At 32.0% G+C, this 21699-nt stretch overlaps 1 protein-coding gene across 1 annotated transcript; it reads left to right on the top strand.

Moving 5' to 3' along the window:
- The first annotated feature begins 9807 nt into the window (after positions 1-9807).
- LOC139495855 (E3 ubiquitin-protein ligase DZIP3-like) lies at positions 9808-20333 on the top strand. The gene is made up of 6 exons (XM_071284261.1): positions 9808-9949; positions 14623-14916; positions 17094-17338; positions 18517-18733; positions 19890-19961; positions 20189-20333. The coding sequence occupies exons 2-6, from the start codon at positions 14694-14696 to the stop codon at positions 20248-20250; spliced, it is 819 nt and encodes a 272-aa protein (XP_071140362.1). The 5' UTR covers positions 9808-9949; positions 14623-14693; the 3' UTR covers positions 20251-20333.
- The last annotated feature ends 1366 nt before the right edge of the window (positions 20334-21699 follow it).

Raw genomic sequence — 21699 nt, 5'->3', positions numbered from 1 at the left:
AGCCGAATCGCGATATTGATATATTCTGTCAACACATATCACAAGAAGCTAGTGAAAAATAGCTGATTTGTTAGAGCTAAGATGCTTTTTCATTTGTTAATCACACGTATCCTTAACAGATGTTTAATAATTTGGCGATTTTAATTTGTTCAAATTACCTTATACTGCATGTGTGTTTACATTCCAAAAAATATCATTGAATTATAGTGCGGGACAAAATTTAATAAGCAGTACATTTTAGGAAGATGTTGATAAGTGTAGGTTATCGGGTTTTCTACTAATTAATATCGTTAAATATCAGAGTGAGCGCAGCGATTGGGCTAAAAAACTTCACATTGTGTCGATCGAGCGGCTGATATCTCACGATATCTTTACTATTTATCTATCTATCGACAAAGGGAATTAATAATAGTAAATAACAAAAAATAGTTTTGATCATTAACAATCTATGTTTTCTAACATTTTTGGCTAAGGTATTAACGGGAGATACTAAAGGGACATAACAACATTAGAGTGAATAATTAGACAATTGTCTACTGTGTCATTAAGCGAAATCATATTTTTTAGCTCCATGCAGTTAATAACTAGGTATGGTAATTGAATAGATCATGAAGATAATGAGGAAACCCATACCGTATTATTGGTTAGAAAAGGGCCCACCAGGATAAATATGAAGAAATTCAATTGAGAAAACAACGGCCTAATTTTTTACCAATCGATTTCCGTAAAACAAATATGCCATACATGAGCAACGAGAACCACCGCCTTTATTTGGAGGGTATATACAGAGGTGTGTTATGATATTGTAATTATTGTATTTATTTATGTTGGCCTGATTTGTGTTGTGTGGCCTGATAGTTGTTTACAGAATAATCTTAGAACTGTGCAGTTTATAAATCTCTGGAACAATTACAGAATGATTGGAACTTTCCAGAATGATCCTAATAAAAGATGCATTATATAAACTTCTACATTTTACTAGAAACTTCTGTTGTAACTTTCTAGGATGTTCCATTATAGACTGTTCTAGAATCTTCCATGATAAATATATATATATACAGACACTAAAGTTAAACTCACTCTTGGACTTACTCTTGGACTTGGACTTAGACATCGATAGACATTAATATTCATAGCATTTGGATTGACACTTTTTTCTACAAACAACATCATACTGGATTGTGACCGTAATATACAGATTGGATTCCGAAAGATAACTGGATACAGACAAAGATAAAAGATTGGACTCATATTTTGACAGTTAAGTTGACAGTAATATTTGTGTAATACTTCTTGTAAACTTTTGTATCATAAATATTGTTAAATTTTATTATTGATTTGTGTCTTTTGTTGGCTACAATTTAAAGGCGATTTCTGAAATTTGGGGGCTCGTCCGGGATACTGAAAACATATTATTCAAAATTTATTCAATATTTTTATTATAACTAGCCAACAAAATTCTACAAAATGGCATTTGAAGCCGGTAAATTTTTGAAAACGCCAGACCTGGAGAGTTTTGATAATTTAAAGAAGGAGGAATTATTGTTGATTGCTAAACATCTGAAATTAGATTTTAAAGTATCTATGAGAAAACAAATTATAAAAAATTTGGTTATAGACAAATTAGTTGACGCAGAAATTTTAGGTGAAGAGGCGCTTGAACTTAAGGTCGAAAATATTGACGCCTTAAAATTAAAACAGCTTGAATTAGAACATGAACTCAAATTAAAAGAACTGGAGATAAGAAAAGAAGATGAACTTAAATTAAAACAACATGAATTTAAATTAAAACAAGCAGAACTGGAAATGAAGGAAAGGTTGGAAATAGAGAAAAAAGAAAAAGAAGATGAATTTAAATTAAAAGAACTGGAAATGAAGGAGAGGGGGAAAATAAAAGAACTTGAAATGAGAGAAAGGCTAGAGATGGAAAAACTGAAAATTGAAATAATCAAAGAAGAAAGCAACTCTAAAGTCCAATCAAAATCAGATTATTTTGATGCAGCAAAAAATATACGTTTGGTTCCCAGATTTTGTGAAAAAAACAGTTGATAAATATTTTCCACAGAAAATTGCTCGTAATTTGAATTGGCCAAAGCCGTATTGGACTACAATGCTACAAAGTGTTTTTGAGGGTAAAGCCGCTGAAATATACTCTGCACTTCCATCAGAAAAAGGTTCCGATTATGACACGGTAAAACAGGAAGTTTTGAAAGCTTATGAGCTAGTACCAGAAGCATATAGACAGAAATTTTGATCTTATAAAAAGTTTGATTCACAAACCTATGTGGAATTTGCTCGGAAAAAAGAAGATCTATTTGATAAATGGCTTACTTCAAAGAAAACAGATAACAATTTTGATAACCTAAGACAATTGATGTTATTAGAAGAGTTCAAACAATGTGTTCATTTAGACTTAAAAACACATTTAGACGACAAAACTGTTGAGACAATACATGATGCAGCTGTAATTTCAGATAATTATACCCTTTTACATAAAAGAAGTTTCAAGGGTCAAAATGTCAGTACTTCAAGTGGAAATTACAAAAATCAAAGCACTGAGCGTACTGATAGTAAGCCTGTTGCACAGAATAAGAGTCAGTCCAGTTATAATATGTCTAGTCCAAAATTTGATACTTTTGAGAAGAAGTCACTGATTTGTGCTTATTGTAAGAAAAATGGTCACCTGATGGCTGATTGTTTTAGACTCCAGAAGAAGAATGAACGGGATAATAAGCCGAAGTCCAGTGCTTGCACGACACCTTATATTACCAGTACGTTGGAATGTCCTGCGAGTCAGGCTTTTAAGTCCAGTTTTTGTGATTACATGGAGGAATATAAACCCTTTATGTCTGATGGGTTTATTTCTATTGTTGATGATACCACTCTTCAGCCTATTAAGATTTTACGGGACACCGGAGCTTCTCAGTCTTTATTGTTAGAAGGTGTGTTGTCTTTGTCTGAGAAGACTTCTGTTGGTGCCTCCGTTTTGTTACAAGGTGTAGAGTTAGGTTGTATAGATGTTCCTCTCCATCGTATTTATCTGAAGTCAGATTTGATAACTGGACCAATCATTGTAGGTGTTCGTCCTAATCTCCCTGTAGAGGGTGTTACATTATTGCTAGGAAATGATCTAGCTAGGAACAAAGTGGTTGCTGAACCAATTGTTACCAGTGAACTAGTGGTGGATGTTAAATCACCTGAAGATGATGCTGAATTGTATCCAGCTTGTGTTGTTACTAGGGCAATGGCTAGAAAACAACAAGATGAGAATTTGCAAGAAGACCAGTTTGATTACATGGACCTTTCTGACACTTTCCTAGCAGACATTGAAGGTCCTGGTAGCTCAGAAAAGGCCATAATAAGACCAACTTATGTTAACAAGAATGTAATTATGCCATGGCCAGACGTAAACAGCCATTCATTAAACAGAAAGAACTTTTTGGAAAAACAAAACTTTTTGGAAGAACAAAATAAAGACCCTGAGGTTCTTCAGCTCTGCAAGAGGGCTCAACCACAGGAGGAAGCAGACAAAGTGGCTGAATGCTATTTCCATCAGGACGGCATTTTAATGAGGAAGTGGAGGCCTCCTGATGCTACCCCAGAGGAGGAATAGAGAGTGGTATACCAAGTGGTGGTGCCTAAAGTTTATAGGCAAGAAATTATTGGTCTTGCCCATGACACCCCTTGGCTGGACACTTAGGTATAAGGAAGACTTGCCTTAAGATCTTGCAGGCATCTGGCCAAGACTTAGAAATGATGTTGCAGAATACTGCAAATCATGTCATATATGCCAGGTTGTTGGTAAGCCTAATCAGAAAATACCACCAGCACCACTTCTGCCTATTCCAGCCTTTGACGAACCTTTCAGCAGAGTTCTAATTGACTGCGTTGGACCTTTACCAAAGACCAAAACTGGAAATGCGTATTTATTGACAATCATGTGTACGTCCACACGCTTTCCTGAGGCTATTCCGCTAAGAAATATCAAGACTCCTACTATTGTCAAAGCTCTTATCAAATTTTTCACGTTAGTAGAACTTCCTAAGTCTATACAGTCCGACCAGGGATCAAATTTCATGTCAGGTTTATTTCAGCAAGTCGTGTACCAGTTAGGGATTGCTCAGTATATAGATCAAGTGCGTACCATCCAGAATCTCAAGGTGCCTTAGAACGTTTTCATCAAACATTGAAGAACATGATTAGAACTTTTTGTCTTCAATTTGACAGAGACTGGGATGATGGAGTTCACTTTCTACTTTTTGCAGTCCGAGAGGCTGTTCAAAAATCCCTTGGATTTAGTCCCTTTGAGTTGGTATTTGGCCATACTATAAGGGGACCGTTAAAATTAATTAAGGAAAAGTGGCTTACTGAACATACTGACTTGAATCTTTTAGACTATGTATCTAGATTTAAAGAAAAATTGTATACTGCTTGTCAAATTGCTCAGAAAAACTTAAAAAATGTACAGAACAAGATGAAAATATGGTATGATAAAGATGCCAGGGATAGAGTTTTTGAGCCTGGTGATAAGGTACTTGTATTTTTGCCAGTCCCTGGACATCCTTTACAGGCTAAATATTGTGGTCCTTATACAATACAGAGTAAAATCAATGATTTGAATTATATTGTAAAAACTCCAGGTCGGCGTAAACAAAACAGAGTGTGTCATATTAATATGTTAAAACCATATTTTGAGCGTACTAATGAATGTGAGAGTAAACCAGTTGCCACTTTAGGCAAGGTTAACTTTGAGAACGATCATGACAAACCAGATGTAATTGAACCACCTTTTAGTTCTAAAACTTTGGAAGAGACAGTTAGATTGAAAAATTCAGAAATTCTGTCAAATTTAGACTCAAAACTTGCACATCTGTCTTTTGATCGTAGAGAAGAAATAAAAACTTTGGTATTATCTTTTAAAAATCTTTTTCCAGATGTGCCAAACAAAACCACTGCTGTTTGTCATGATGTTGATGTAGGAGATGCTTCTCCAATTAAACAACATCCTTATCGGCTTAATCCACTCAAACTTGAAGCTATGAGAAAAGAAATTAAATATATGCTTGACAATGATATTATTGAGCCGAGTAACAGTGAATGAAGCTCTCCTTGTCTCCTTGTGCCAAAACCAGATAAAACCTTTCGTTTCGTGACTGATTTCAGAAAAGTAAATTCAGTCTCAAAATCTGATTCCTATCCGATTCCAAGGATAGATGATTGCATTGACAACATTGGTCAAGCAAAATTTGTGCGCAAATTTGATTTGTTGAAAGGTTATGGGCAAGTTCCATTGACACAGAGAGCTCGTGAAATATCAGCTTTTGTTACACCAGATGGCTTATTTCAATATACTGTAATGCCATTTGGCATGAAAAGTGCACCAGCTACATTTCAAAGAATGATCAATAATGTTATAAAAGATTTAAACTGTTGTTATGCTTATATTGATGATCTAATTGTATGTAGTGATAGCTGGGAACAGCATTTAACACATTTGTATGATACTTTTGATAGATTGTCACAATCAAATTTGACTGTTAATCTTGGTAAAAGTGAATTTTGTCAGACCACTGTTGATTATTTAGGGCATACAGTTGGCCAAGGTCAAGTGAAACCTATTATGGCTAAAGTGGAAGCTATTTCCAAATTTCCTCCTCCTACAAATAGAAAACAACTTATGAGATATTTAGGCATGATTGGATTTTACAGAAAATTTTGTTCAAATTTTGCTACTGTGGTTTAACCACTGACTCATCTTTTACGAAAAGATTCTAAATTTATCTGGAGTGAAAATTGTCAAAACGCTTTTGAAAATAGCAAATCACTTTTAATTAATAGTCCAGTTCTGATTACTCCAGACTTTGAAAAACAATTTAAACTTGCCGTTGATGCAAGCGATGTAGGAATTGGAGCTGTTTTATACCAAGAGACAGATGATAATGTTGAGAAACCTATATCATATTTTTCCAAGAAATTAGATAAACATCAGAAAAATTATTCAACTATTGAAAAAGAGTGTTTTGCAATGTTGTCAGCACTTCAACATTTTGATGTATATTTGAATCCCACTGTATATCCTATTCTTGTTTGTACTGATCATAATCCTCTCACCTTCATACATAAAATGAGAAACAAGAATCAGAGGTTGACTAGGTGGAGTTTATTGTTACAGGAATATGATGTAATTGTAAAACATATTAAGGGTAAAGATAATGTAATAGCAGATGCTTTATCTAGAGCTTATTAAAACACTTTGTATATACTATGTATTTTTGTTCATATTATTCATGATAAGTTTTTGTTACACTAAAACTTCTTTTAAGGGGGGAGGTGTTATGATATTGTAATTATTGTATTTATTTATGTTGGCCTGATTTGTGTTGTGTGGCCTGATAGTTGTTTACAGAATAATCTTAGAACTGTGCAGTTTAGAAATCTCTGGAACAATTACAGAATGATTGGAACTTTCCAGAATGATCCTAATAAAAGATGCATTATATAAACTTCTACATTTTACTAGAAACTTCTGTTGTAACTTTCTAGGATGTTCCATTATAGACTGTTCTAGAATCTTCCATGATAAATATATATATATATACAGACACTAAAGTTAAACTCACTCTTGGACTTACTCTTGGACTTGGACTTAGACATCGATAGACATTAATATTCATAGCATTTGGATTGACACTTTTTTCTACAAACAACATCATACTGGATTGTGACCGTAATATTCAGATTGGATTCCGAAAGATAACTGGATACAGACAAAGATAAAAGATTGGACTCATATTTTGACAGTTAAGTTGACAGTAATATTTGTGTAATACTTCTTGTAAACTTTTGTATCATAAATATTGTTAAATTTTATTATTGATTTGTGTCTTTTGTTGGCTACAATTTAAAGGCGATTTTTGGCCGTAACAGGTGGCGGAGTTAATCATGTTTGAAAGCGCCAACCCTCTCCTAACCCGGAACAGTGGTGTAACACTACAACATAAGCAATGATAACAACAAACTTGATATGTTTATAATAATAAATTAACTGTCAACAAAACTTTGAATTGTTGAAATACTTAGGCTTTTCTACCTCAGCATTTCTCAGGAATATATTACCGTAGCTGTATTTGGCAAAACATTTAGGAATTTGTGGTCCTCAATGCTCTTAACTTCGTACTTTATTTGACCTTATAGACATGTTTTTTTTATTCGAGCGTCACTGATGAGCCTTTTGTTGACGAAACGCGCGTCTGACGTAAGTGTGAAATTTTAGTCTTGGTATCTATGATTAGTTTATTTAAAAATCAGTTTAAATTACAATAAAAACAACAGAACAAAAGCTCATACTTGATTTTGACTTTAGTGAACAATTTCACACTAACAAAATCTGTATGTGTTAAGTGATTCTTTGGAATATTCATATCATCTGTAGTTTTGTAAATTTCAATATTATTGTTTTGAAAACATTTACCATTGTACTCTAATTGATGGCAAACCCAAGTAGACAACAAAAATTTGTCCACCCAAGAAAGTTCATATTTCCCTAGGAAAATAAATGTTTTATTTCAAGGCCTATACTTTGTTCACTTCCTGGACATAAAATATCTAATATAATTGATCTCATTATGTGAAAAGGCGTGTTTTCCTTAATTTAATTCATTAATTAATGCTTTATATGTTTAGAGATGAAAATACAATTAAAATATTTTAAAATGTAAAATTGAAAGTGTAGAACAATGGTCCGTTTACCGGATTTACTGCTAAGGAACGGCCACGAAATTTGAGCTCCATAAAAATAGAACATTACGTTGGATTTTGGAAGTGATTCTGAATGAATTAGTTGAGAAGTATTTAATATTATGATTGTTCGTGAATAGGCAATTCAAATTTATCCAAAAAAATAAAGGTAAACGTGAAGAATTTGAAAATTCTTAACCGAGCGAGATCTTCAATTTTACGACGATAACGTTGCAACGTCTCCAATAGTATCCTATTGTTCTAAAGATTGATTTCAATATGGTGCCTTAATATAGATTTAAATATATATATACTCGCTGTTTAGCTGAATTTGAGACTTTAAAAAAAATGTCTGAATACTGTTTTGACACAAAAACTGCTACGATTCTTGACAGTTTATTACAAGTTGTTAAACTTGAATAGCAAATGGAGAAGATAACTGTTATGCAATCCACGGTGAATTTACTCGCAGAAAAAATTTACTATGTTGAAAAGCACCTCGAATGTGCAATGAATAGAAGCAATGCAATTGAGCGGAGCGTTAACAACATTGGTCATGTAATGCACAAAGTATAAGAACAATGTAAAGAAAATATTTCAAACATAACAAGCTTGGAAACTGCAGTTTTACAACATACAGATCATAGTGAAAAAATAGATTCTAAACTGCGTAATATGGAAGATGATGCGATAGAGCTCAAGTGGCGCTCTATGAAAAACAATCTCATCTTCACTAGCATTCAATTTCATTCAGAAGAAAACACTGAGGATAAACTAAATTCTTTTATCAAGCAAAAGTTGAATATTGACAAAAGAGTCAACGTCGTATGCGTCCATAGATTCGGAAAAAGAGGTCGCAGAGGTAATCGTCCGATATTAGCAAAATTTGTATCAATTAAGGACAAAGAAATTGTTCTAAATAACGGATACAAATTAAAAGAGACACATTTCGGTGTTAAAGAACAACTTTTAAAAGAAATCAAACAACAACGATAAACTTTATACCCAGTTGCAAAACAGGCAAGAAAAGAAAAAAGAAAAGTACGTATGGTAAGAGACAAATTGTACATTGATGGTGATTTGTTCAAACCAAACACTGAAGGAGTTGGAAACGAAAATGTACATGATATTTTGAGTTTTATACAGCGGCGAATATAAGACAACAATACGAAAGATCAACAAATGAACATCAATTATCGCAGATTGAAAGGTTTCCACATGTTCAATCAAGATCTGACTACCAAACAGTAAAGAACGCAGACGATTCTAGAAGAAATACCTAACACTTAACAGTGTTTTAAACATAAAACCAAGTTATTCTACTTTAAAGAGAAAAGGGAACATTACTTCGTTAAATTAATGCTTTGCTATTAATCATTTTTAAAGACAATCCGGTACATGTATAAATGTTTCTATGAAAACCTCCTGTTTCACCATCGCTATGACAGAGGGTTAATTTGTTGTTATTGTATCCACAAAAGTTTTCGGAATAAACTTGTAAACTTGTTTAAAAGGGTCATAAATATCTGAAGCAATCAAGTCAAAATAAATAATTATGTAATTAGATTTAAGTTAGAAAATTGAATACTTTCGAAAATAATTCTCTCAGAGATTGGCTTGTTTTCCTTAATCCTGCTGTCAATGGTCAAGTTCAATATATCCTTCTTGAAATAATCTAAAAGTGAAAAAGTCAAATAATTGAACGAAACAAAACTTTAAGTACAGGATACTCGTTTGTCTGTTAGAAAACACATCCCCGATTGTAACACATATGTTGTCAATACAGAAATCATGGTGATGTTAGTTTCAGCTATTGTTTTAAAAATTTGAATATTAAAGAGGCAAAGTCTGATTTGTATCCTTCTAAATTTCTTTATCAAAAACAGTTAATTATAAAAATTGCAGTCAGTTTACTGGCAATGATGGAGTATATAACCATGATAATCTTTATATAACTGTTTTTATGTGATCATAATTGATAAGATGCTGTGATGAAAATAGAGTTTTTACACAAAATTCTTACATTTCAAATGATTGAATTAAATAAGCGCGGTAACATTAGTGTACAAATACCACTTTATCGATCGTTAAATCCTCATCTGAATCATATGACACATCAATTTTGTACACATTTATGTTATCATGTGTAATTCTTCACCTTTGTTTTAAAATGTCTGGAAGATTTTTGTTTCGTTGATTTATAAACAAATACGTAAGTATACATATTGTAGATATACTGGTTAAATAAACTCAGAATTCTCGACGATATATATTGTTTATTAATGAAAAATTAATACAAGTTTTGGACAGGATGTAATTCGACCAATTTAAAATAAATATACACACATTTATTGCAATCCAACATTGTTTATCATGGTTATAAAACAAAGAGTAATTTTATGCCATTAAAAAGCTAAGCTCAACAAAGCTGTATTAAGGGATAATCTATATATTAATGACAGGCACATCCGGTAATCTATTCGGATATTGATTGGTTTTGTTATAAATAATACAATAATTCACAGCATTTCTATCATATAATAAGCAACCCTTTAATAAGTCATTTATGTCCATTTTCTACATAAGAAAATGTCTTCACCAAGTCAGGAATATGACAGTTGTTATCCATTCGTTCGATGTGTTTTATCTTTTCATTCTGCAATATGATTAGAGACTTTCCGTTTTGAATTTTCCTCGGAGTTCATATAAAAAAGAAGATGTGGTATGATTGCCAATGAGACAACTCTTCACAAGAGACCAAAATGACACAGAAATTAACAACTATAGGTCACCATACAGCATTCAACAATGAGCAAAGCCCATACCGCATAGTCAGCTATTAAAGGTATGTTTGTGATTTCACTTTATTTTCAGAATAACCCTTAAGTAATTTTCTGCGCATAGATATACACACATAAAGGAAGTTAATTCTTAAAAAAACAGATGCACTTTTAAATCACATACTATTAGTTAAAGGAATTCTCCATGTTAAAAAGAGTTCCAATGATATTATTCTGGTAAATTATGTGGTTCAAATTCCTTGATTTTTTTTCTATTTTCGTCTACAGGTGAAAGTAAATATTTAGTCAAACTCTAATGGAATTAAATGAGCCAAATGAATGTCAGTCAAAATTTTGAGTACCCCGTTAACATAAATTTATATTAGATCATTTTAACTTATCGTGACATTATTTGACTGTCAAACTCTTTGTTCTTAAATTGTCCTGTATCAAATCAGTTGTTATCTACAGCTCGTGTCTATGTTTGTAGGCGTTTGATTTTGATGTTATTCAGGATTTCTGCTCTTCTGTTTTTTTCAGCTTAAACGTTAATTGTTTCCCTCGGTTTTTGTTTGTTACACGGATTTATTTTTGCTTAATCGAATTATGACTTTTGAACAGCGATATACTGATATTGCCTTTATTTAATACAGACAACATATATATATATATATATATAATAAGATGTGGTATGAGTGCCAATGAGACAACTCTCCATCCAAGTCACAATATGTAAAAGAGAACCATTATAGGTCTTAATGGTCTTCAACAAGGAGACTTGGCACACACCAAGCCACAATCTATAAAGGGTCCGCAAATGACTAGTGTAAAACCTTTCAAACGGTAAAACCAACGGTCTAATCTTCACCATTATCTGAAATAATAGTGTAACATAGAAAGACGCATTATAACATATCAATTTCAAGGGCTCATACAAAAGACATATTAACACAAGTGAATATACACTGAATGAATAAATTTGTTGATCTATCTTACAATGAGAATACAAAATCAATATAAAAAGGGGGGCATAAATTAAAGCAACCGTATTATACCGCTGTGAAATATTAAACAATGAAGAAAAAACCAACAATAACCTTGAAAAAAGTCGCAATATACAATAACATACACAGGTAAATGAAAATGATTTTGTTGTAAGGGGGCATTACGTTTTACCCTTTTCTGTCTGTACGTCCATACGTACTTCTGTACGTCCCAAAGTTGGTTTCCGTTCTCTACCTTAGATTGTCTCAACCAATGTAATGAAACTAATACTCAATGCCTATTACCACAAACTACAGATCGAGTTTGACTTTTAGCGGCGTCACTTCAATCGTTCTAGAGTTTTGTCCCTTTACAAACGGATAAATTACAGATTGTGTTGTTTCCATTTTTCAACTTAGATTTGCCTCTAACAAATATTATGAAACTTATACATAATGCTTATAACCACAAACTACAGATCAAATTTGCTTTTGTGGGGTGTCACTATTATTGTTGTAAAGTTATGCCCCTTAAAAAGTGAAACAAATGCAGAAATACGGGTAGCATCAGTATGCATATTTGTTTCACTTATGTCCCTTTATAACTGTATATGATAGACATCCCATAGACACATTCCCCATTCATTTAGATAATAAAAGCGATTACTTTGCATCCTGTCAAATACATCAAGCCTTAATATTGAAAAAAAAATAGTTCTTTACTTCTATTTAAAGTTCTTTTCAAATTTAACAAAGGTATTTTATCGTATATTCTTATTTTTATTAGATCTTGACGAGAATGATGAAAAAATACAGTTAACATCTGTTTAAAGGGCACATTATGTTTTGTATTTTTAGCACGTATCTGTTCCACGGATCCCCGGAATATGTGTGTTTTGATTGTATAAGTACGTGAAATTAGTATAGGAACTGTGCTAAAAATTTAAATGAGACAACAAATTTATTTTACGAGTCTTTTCGACTAAAAAATAAGATGTACATCATGTTTATGATTTTATAGACATAAAATTAGTCAAGATTTGATATTAAAGTGCATCAAATTAAATACAACCAGGACGGATTTAAATACTTATGATATATCCAGAACGGAAAACAACTCAGTGCATTAGTTTCACCTTCCCTGTGAATAGTATCGTTTTCTATATTTTCGCAGAACTGATATATTTTATCGACTTTTATATTTTTGGGCAAATTAAAGACTTTTATAGGTGATTATACGGTATGGGCTTTGGTCATTGTTGAAGGCTTTACGGTGACCTATAGTTTTCTGTGTCATTTTGGTCTCTTGTGGAGAGTTGTCACATTGGCAATCATACCACATCTTCTTTTTTATAGGGAGTATATTCCGTACAGTAATATTCAATAAGCTTAAATCTTTATTACGTAAAATGTAAAAAACATCAGAGAAAAGTAAACGTTTTGTCAATTACATGTTAGTAGACTCAGCGTACGATACACTGCATATTAAATTCCAACCTATTCAAAATTAGATATTTGCTGTACAGCCAAAACACGATTACCATATGAAACAATGAGCAAAGACGAAATCTTTTATAGATCACTCCAAAATAATTTACATCATATAATGAATAGGAAGTGTTCATGTGGAACGGAATTATATAAGTAAGATACAGGTAAAAGGTCTAAATCGAAAGTCGAAAATAAACTGATAAAGCAATGTAAAAAAAAAAAAAAAAAATATCGGTGCACAAAACACATACTAGAAAACCAAAGACTGAGTAACTTGAACTAAAAAAAAGGGTTTTTATAAAGCGTTATGGAAGGGTAAGAAGATCCTGCTTCATATGTGGCACCAATCCTGTTGCACATGTAAGTGCGTCAAACATGTATGTGGGTGAAAATATTGCAAATGCTATTCTTTCTCGTAATGCTTTTTATAGGTGTGGATATTATTCTGCATGTGACTTTTAAAACACCCTTATCAAAAGTATTAATATTCACAGTAGCTGATTCTTGAGAAAAGAAAAATGGGGGTGTTCCCAAACACTTGAACACCATGAAATGTTCAAATTAAAATTAAATGTAAATAATCCTATTTGTTTATAAATCGGAAACGGGAAAGGAATGTTCGAACCCTTCCACATCCCCTGACTATTCCGATAATTCATGTATTGTGGATCTCGTGTATACATTTTTATAGCTAACATATATTTTTTTGCTATTTATCTTTTATTTTATATTATTTCATTTTTAGTAACAAGAATAACTGGTCTAAAAATATCCAGGCAATTGATTTATATACTTTATTACTAACTCGAGTGTTTATGCAAACTGTGATATACAATAAGATATAATTAAGCTTTTACCATAACTCTCTACATAGGTAACCAATAGGAAGGCAAACTTTCTGCCCCTGTGATGTATTCAATATTTAATGCGTTTCCCTCAGTTGTAGTTTGTAAACCGGATTTGTTTTTGTTCTATCGATTTATGAGTTTGAATAGCGGTATACTACTGTTGCCTATATTTGTAGATTAATCATTTGATTTTTATTGGGGATACGCAGGAGGATATATTTGAGATGTTCGTTTGTTGGAGGGGCAGTTTATCTATCTCAGGAGTACTTATATTTCCTTTCTCTTTTTCATTTTTGGGCTATCTTGATTAAGTTAATTAAAGGTGCTTCAAAATTATAAAGTAAGATTTTCTTAACTTGGCTGGGCAGGAAAAAGGAAAGTAGAAGACAATGTTCCTTTCTTGAACATACTAACACAAACCTGGAAATAAGTGCAACGTATCAAAAGGTCATAAATAACAATTATAGAATTATTTTTTTTGTATGACCATCTCGTTTTTTTTTAACAGAAACATAATATGAACGATGTAGTAATTCCATAATATGAGATACCAAAATCATGTTCGAAATAGAAAACTCTATGAACGAAAAATGATGATTTTAGGGGTTAAAACATGATTTTGTTTTTGATTTTGGGAGGGGGGATGGTTATATCCAAACAATAAAACAAATCTACAGAGCCTGTGGTTTAATTTGAAAAAAGTTACCGTGTCAAATGTTAAACGTAAATTATGAAAAAATTGTTATAAAACCTTCGAGTTGTATTTGTTATTATTTTTTTCAGGACAAAACAGTGTGTTGACAAGGACAGAGACATGCTACCTAATATGCAATTGAAATCTTATCCGGGCAAACATGGCGACCAAAGAAGAGGATAATTTTCTACGCGTTGTTTACTTAAACTATCGAGTAGGAACAACGGCGCTAAGGAGATATTTTGACAGCGTCTATCCTAATTTGCCAGCTGAATTGTCATCTCCACCAAATAAAGCAATACTTGCAAGCCTGCACAAACCACCCAGAGGACAAAGGAGAGTATTGTACCAGGAGCAATGGGATATTTTATACCCTCCTACAGGTAATTTTTAAAAAATGTTTAAAATAGATGTGGAACAGAATCAATTTTATCATGCCGTTATCCAATCACAGTAATTGATAACAAACCCTTGATATTGGTAAAAAGGTGTGTATTAATATCATAAGTCGTAATAGGTGCACATAATTTAAAATTACTCTCGTTTATCTATTTAGTTACATCAGAAAAGATAAAAATGAAATAATATTAAACGTATGTTTTTGGACATTCCTGTAAGAAAGAACCAATACACAAATGATTTTTTGGCAGTCGAAACTCTTCAAACCAGACCTAACTCTCACTGCCTTGGATGCCTTTGAATTAGGACGTTTGTCTAGTGGACACACTTGACAAATATCTAAATAAAAAAGTTCAAAATGGATAATTAATTAGGATCTCCTCGGATTATCATTGAAGCGTTTGCAAAGGAAAAGTACGGAACGCGACAGCTGTCTTATGTGGACCTCTCATATTACGTTATGTTGTTCTATTATTACTTGATGATAGTTAGTCTTGACATAATATGGTTTTGACATTACGTAATGATGTTTTGATATAACTCAATATGGAATAGTCATTACGTAATGATATTTCGATATTACATGATATAGTTTCGTATTGACTTGATATAGTTTTGTCATTACCTCATATGGTTCTGCCATTACTCGATGTGGTTTCACCATTACTTAATGTGGTTATGTTTTAAGGCAATGTGGTTTTAACATTACTTGATGTGTATGTGACATAACGTAACGTATTTGTTACATTACATGATATGATTTTTGTATTTCGTAATAATGATTTGTCAATTCTTTATATGGCTTTAACATTACGTAATGATGTTTCAAAATTTGACTGTGTTACACTACATGATGTGTTTGTTTCAGTATTTGAGGTGGTCATGTTATTCTTTGATGTGATTTTCCCTTTACTACTATGAGGTAAAACCAAGTGACCATTCATAATGTTTAAGTTTAAATCAAAGCTCAAGTTGCTGTTCATAATTATTTTGGATGAAAAATGGGAACGACAGACAAAATTAAGAAAACAAATTTAAAACATTTACAGTAATTCGGACATAAGGGGGATATCCCAAAACCACTTGCCGGTTTTTGCTTAGTTCTAAAATTGAAGCAGTATTATGATAAATTCGTAAATGTTGTATAAATAACTCCTATACAAGGTTTACAAATGTATCATGTCAAAATAATTTAATTCGTTAATATTCAATGCCAAAAAAAAACCTTGCATAGAAATAAAAAAAATGTGGTCTGATTGCCAATGAGACAACTCTCAACCACATACCAAATGACGAAGAAGTTAACATATATGTGTGACTGTATGGTCTTTAAGAATGAGCAAATTCATACCACATAGTAAGTTTAAAAAGGTCATGAAATGAAAAATACATAAACAGTTCAAACTAAAAACCTAACAACCTAAATGATGAAAACGCCGACGATACTACCGACGACGGCATATAGGTTTGTTGTATCTCACTGTCGCTACATTATTGTCGCAGGAACGACACAAATCAAAAGTCATCCAAAGCGCATTACATAATCGGTCTAAAAATAGAACTTATTTTTTTCCAAAATGGTCACGTGGTTTTACCGCGAAGTAGTAAAGGGAAAATCACATCAAAGAGTGATATGACCATATCAAATACTGAAATTTAAACAAACACATCATGAAGTGTAAAATCGTCAAATTTTGAAACATCATTACGTATTGTTAAGCCCTATAAAAAATTGACAAATCATTATTACGAAATAACAAAACCACATCATGTAATGTAACAACTACGTTACGTTATGTCATGTCACATACACATCAAGTAATGTTAAAACCACAATGACCAAAAACATAACCACATTAAGTAATGGTGAAACCACATCGAGTAATGGCAGAACCATATTAGGTTATGACAAAACTATATCAAGTCAATACGAAACTATATCATGTTATGTTGAAATTTCATTAAGTTATGACTTTTCCATATTGTGTTATATCAAAAATTCATTACGTAATGTCACAACCATATTATGTCAAGACAAACTATCATCAAGTAATAATAGAACATTATAACGTTATATCAGAATTCCACATAAGACAGCTGTGGCGTTCCAAAGAAAAGTGAAGAAAACGATGAAATATTTTATTTTAATACTTATTTGTAGGGGCACCAGTAGTTTCTTCTGCTAAATTAGATGTAACTTTAATGGTTTGTCTTCTACGGAATTTACCACCAATGGTTCCTCCACCAGCACTGAATGGATTTGATGCCTTACCACTAGCTAGTGACGTGTCTTATGGTGCTCACATAGCTCGAATAAAATATTATAAAAATTACATTGTTTCTCATTCAAAAGATGGAAAACTATCCGATGCTGATTTCAACAAAATATGGATTGATATAGATATGGTATGATTATTTCATCTTTTAATATTTTTCAGCATGTGTTCGTTGCGTAACACATGAGATATAGAGATTGTAACTAAGAAAATTTAAAATAAACAAAACAATTTCTCATTTAAATATTTCCGTATTGTTATTTCTCAGTTCAAACTTTTAAGTGAGATTGTGAGAAACACTTTGGATTTCAAATGTTTGGCTTTGAGTGTTCCTGATAAAGGTAAATCCAGAAAAGCGCTTCGACGCATGACATTATTAAACGTGTTGTTTTCAATTTTTGACATAATCGCTACCACTTTTACTGCAACAGATGTACATTAAATTATTCAAACTATAGGTCAAATTTTTAAAAATAATTCTATAGCTTTGTTTTTACTTTTTGGAATTTTTAGTCCTCAATTTTCTTCAACTTGTATTTGTTTTGCTTTACATTTTTTTTGTATCTGAGCGTCATTGATTAGTCTTATGTAGACGAAACCCTCGTCGTAAATTATAAACCTGGTAACTTTGATAACTACTTACACCACTGGGTCGATGAAACTGGTAGATGATGTTTCGTCACCGAGGGTATTACCATCCCAGTAGTCATCTCTTCGGTGTTGACATGAATATCAATTGTATGGTAATTTTAATAAATTTGCTGTTGTCAAAACTTTAATAATTTCGAAAAACTAAAGATTTTCCTTTCCCAGAAATAAATAACCTTAGTTGTATTTGGCTCGACTATTTGAAATTTTGGGTCCTCAATACTCTTCAGTTTTGTACTTGTTTGGCTTTACAACTATTTTGATCTGAGTGTCACTGATGAGTCTTATGTAGACGAAACTCGCGTCTGGCGTATTAAATTATAATCCTGGAACTGAGAATGTCAACTTTGAACTGAAAATTGTCAATTTTCAACTACACTATTCATCATAACTAATGTCCAACTGAAGTCAAATTAATGAATTGATGCATGTAGAGGCAAAATGAGTCTAGTTTTTTGTTAATAAACCGAACAGACTGCTATCAAAATATTGTAATTTCATATTCCATTCTTCAAAAGCTTCAAATCAAAATTATTTTAAGTTGGTACATTGTCATTGTCAAATTAAATGATTGAAGATCATTTTAATGAAAACATGTAATCGTATTTGTTTTATTTGGTTAAATATATTATTTATGCATGTTCTTACTATATTCTATAGGCTATTAATGGTTTAGGAAACCAACAAGATATAACAGATGCTGCAGATGCCAAAATTAAAGTTTTAGACTTCAAATCCATAATTGAATACTTGAATATTTGGATGGGTATTAAGCGAAATCGTAAACGATCTGTGGAGCATTCAGGAAAAATATTCGATCACGCCAGCAAAATAGCAAAACTAGAAACAACTGTTGAACATTTGGACATTGGCAAAGGTGACGATTAATAAATAATTTTTAATAACAGATCTTGATGCAAGACAAATACATGTACATGACATATTACCCTACTTTCTAAAGCCAGCATTTTGTGGAAAAGCAATGATTTTGTAATTTTTGTTTACCAGCTTACAGTTTATATACAATCCTTTTAATATGTCAGATCAAAGTTCCTGATTATAATTATTCAATTGGACATTTTTGGTCGTGTACTTCTGGAAATAAACTAATTTTAATCGTTGAAAAACTTACCTATAGTTTGTGATTAAAATATTCAACTGATTTTAAGATTTAACTCCCGTGTTCTGAACCCCTTATTTATGCGTCATTTTTAGTAATACTTTGGTGAAAGTTAAGATGATACTTTTCAAATTCGTACTTTATTCGGCTTTATAAACTTTTGAATCGAGCACCACTGTGAATCTTGCAAAAACGAAACGTGCAATTCGCCGTTTCAGAATCTAATGCATCCTGGGTGATATTTTCAAAAGTCTATATCAAAACGTCGTGATTGGTTAATAATGTCATAAACAATGGAAATTCAACCAATGAAGTGACGTTATTTTCATTTTGGGGTACGAACAATAAAATAACCCATGATTCTTTAGATTCGGAAACGGCCAATTGGCGTACATTATTATAATTTTACAATTATGACGAGTATGGCAAGTTCTAAAACAAGCCTGATATCAACAAAAAGTGTGAAGACTTTTTATAGATGCTTATTTTAACTTGTTTTACTAGATAAGATTAGACTAGAAAGCCGTGGTGTAGTGGTTAGTGCATCGGACTACTAAAACAAAGGTTCCTTGTTCGATTCCCGTTACTGGTTGAAAATTTCAGAGACAGAATGTTCGGCTCTACCTTGACACCATTTGCGGCAGCGAGTATGGTCTTGAGGAAATGATGATAGTTCGTCGGTAGGGGACGATAAATGGCTGACCCGTGTTAAGAGAGAAATATCTCTTGCGTGTTAAAGACACCCTTATAGACTTTGAAAAAGAGCAGGCTGATGCCACTACAAGGCAGCACTCGCACCCGCAAAGTGGAAAGGGATAAATATAAGTTGAAAAACTTGTTTCCCAATCCACTATCGATAAATATGTTTAAACTAACCTAGATTAGTTAATATGCTTTCATTCTTTTTTTGTAGTTGAGCAATCAAGTGCAGACAATGCTAGCAAAATAGCAATACTAGAAACAACGGTTGAATACATTGAACAAGGTAATATCAATAGTTTTCTAATCGAGCTTGGTGTGTAATAAATACATTGATATTACGCATCTAGCTACATTTAATTCAAGTTTGATGCTAGTTATAAGCTTCAAGCCTTTTCCAGAGTTTTTCTTTTAACTCGTTTTAGTTGATATCTGAATATGTTTTTGTAATTTCTAATAACATTTTATAAATGAGAGTTAGCATGTTCATTATATTTTCATCGTTATTTTCAGAAGTAAAGTCAGTAAAGATAGACTTCGATGTCAATGGTCCAAAAGGTGAATACTTTATATAGACTATTTTACATACTATTTTGCTATCCCAGCGAATAGGATAAATTATTATGATATAGATCAACTGTCGGAATTTAGTCAATTCCAGGTGATAAATTCTCTTTAATTTTTTTATTTCAATTTTTATTTGTTTCATAATATAATGCGGATACGTACAAAGAGAGACAACTAATTTTAATTTCAAATTACAACCCTTTTATTATCAAACCAAAAATTATTGAGTTACTTTCTTTTTTATTTTTTCTTTTATCTATTAAAACAACTGATATATTAAACATACATTGTAACTAATAAGAATTAAGCCTCATATATAATAAGGATTAATGGATTTGAAATGCCTCTAAAGGCTAGTTGGTATAAATATACATGTTGTATGCCTGCTTATGTTAAAAATTGTAATATATTGTATTTCATATAAATATATATGTACCAAGTTGTACTTTAAAATATAGATTCTACTACTGCATCGAGTGTGATACTATATTTATCCACCCGAGCGTTTCAAATATTTAAAATTTAACTGTCGAGAGGTGATAGATATCGTATTACACGAGATTTGGTGGTGGAATCTGTTTCTCTAATGATTTTCTAACAAAATATGCAGACAAACTTATTCGTTCTTTTCGAATGATCTGCAAAAAGATATGATTTGTCTATGTGACGTTATATGGCATGATCTACTTTTTTCATTCCTTCACAATAAGAAATTCAGAGGAAATTCAGAGGAAAGCAAGAAAATCGACGTCATAATCTGATTTCAACCCATAAAGAACTGAATCAAACGAATCATACGTTGATTATTATTTTTTATACAATGGGTGCAGAAAGGGATAAATTGACGAAGAATTAGAGAAATAAAAATAGCTATAGAAGAATATCAATAACTATTTGAAATAGATCTAATAAAGCTTATACATTTAAGTGGGTTTTGTCCGAGTTGACATGTTTTAGAAGGCATATTTCGTGGGTATTTTGTCCAGCTTATTTATTCTTAAAGATATTAAAACGATTTTACCATCTGTCCGTGGAAAAACCCTTAATTTTTTCTCACTATTAGTTGGTCGTTTGCCGTTGCCATCGGATAAAGATTAATTTTAGTAAGGTTATTCATTCTATTATACTGTCCACGCATAGAACTATAAGTATTTTTTCTTCTCTCCTTTTTTTTTTTAAATATACAATATGGGGGCTGCTAGATATTTGGCAGATAATATCCACCAGATAATGCTCTTTTGCAAATTGAAACATGCATTAACACGGTAAAAATTGATTATGTCCCTTGGATGTCGCAATATATTATACCATGGTGATACTGTGACGTATAGGGAACATAGTTTATATAATTGTATCAATAAACCATTTTGTTGAGACGTTTCGGCCATTGGCCTTCTTCAGTTCTTTATTTTTTCCTCACAACTACATGGCTGACATAACATTTGTACTTCCCTTTT

Source organism: Mytilus edulis, chromosome 11, assembly GCF_963676685.1.
Source record: "Mytilus edulis chromosome 11, xbMytEdul2.2, whole genome shotgun sequence".
In the NCBI taxonomy this organism is placed as follows: domain Eukaryota; kingdom Metazoa; phylum Mollusca; class Bivalvia; order Mytilida; family Mytilidae; genus Mytilus; species Mytilus edulis.
Note: the sequence above shows the minus strand (reverse complement) of the source record. Positions and strands in the feature narration are given on the sequence as shown.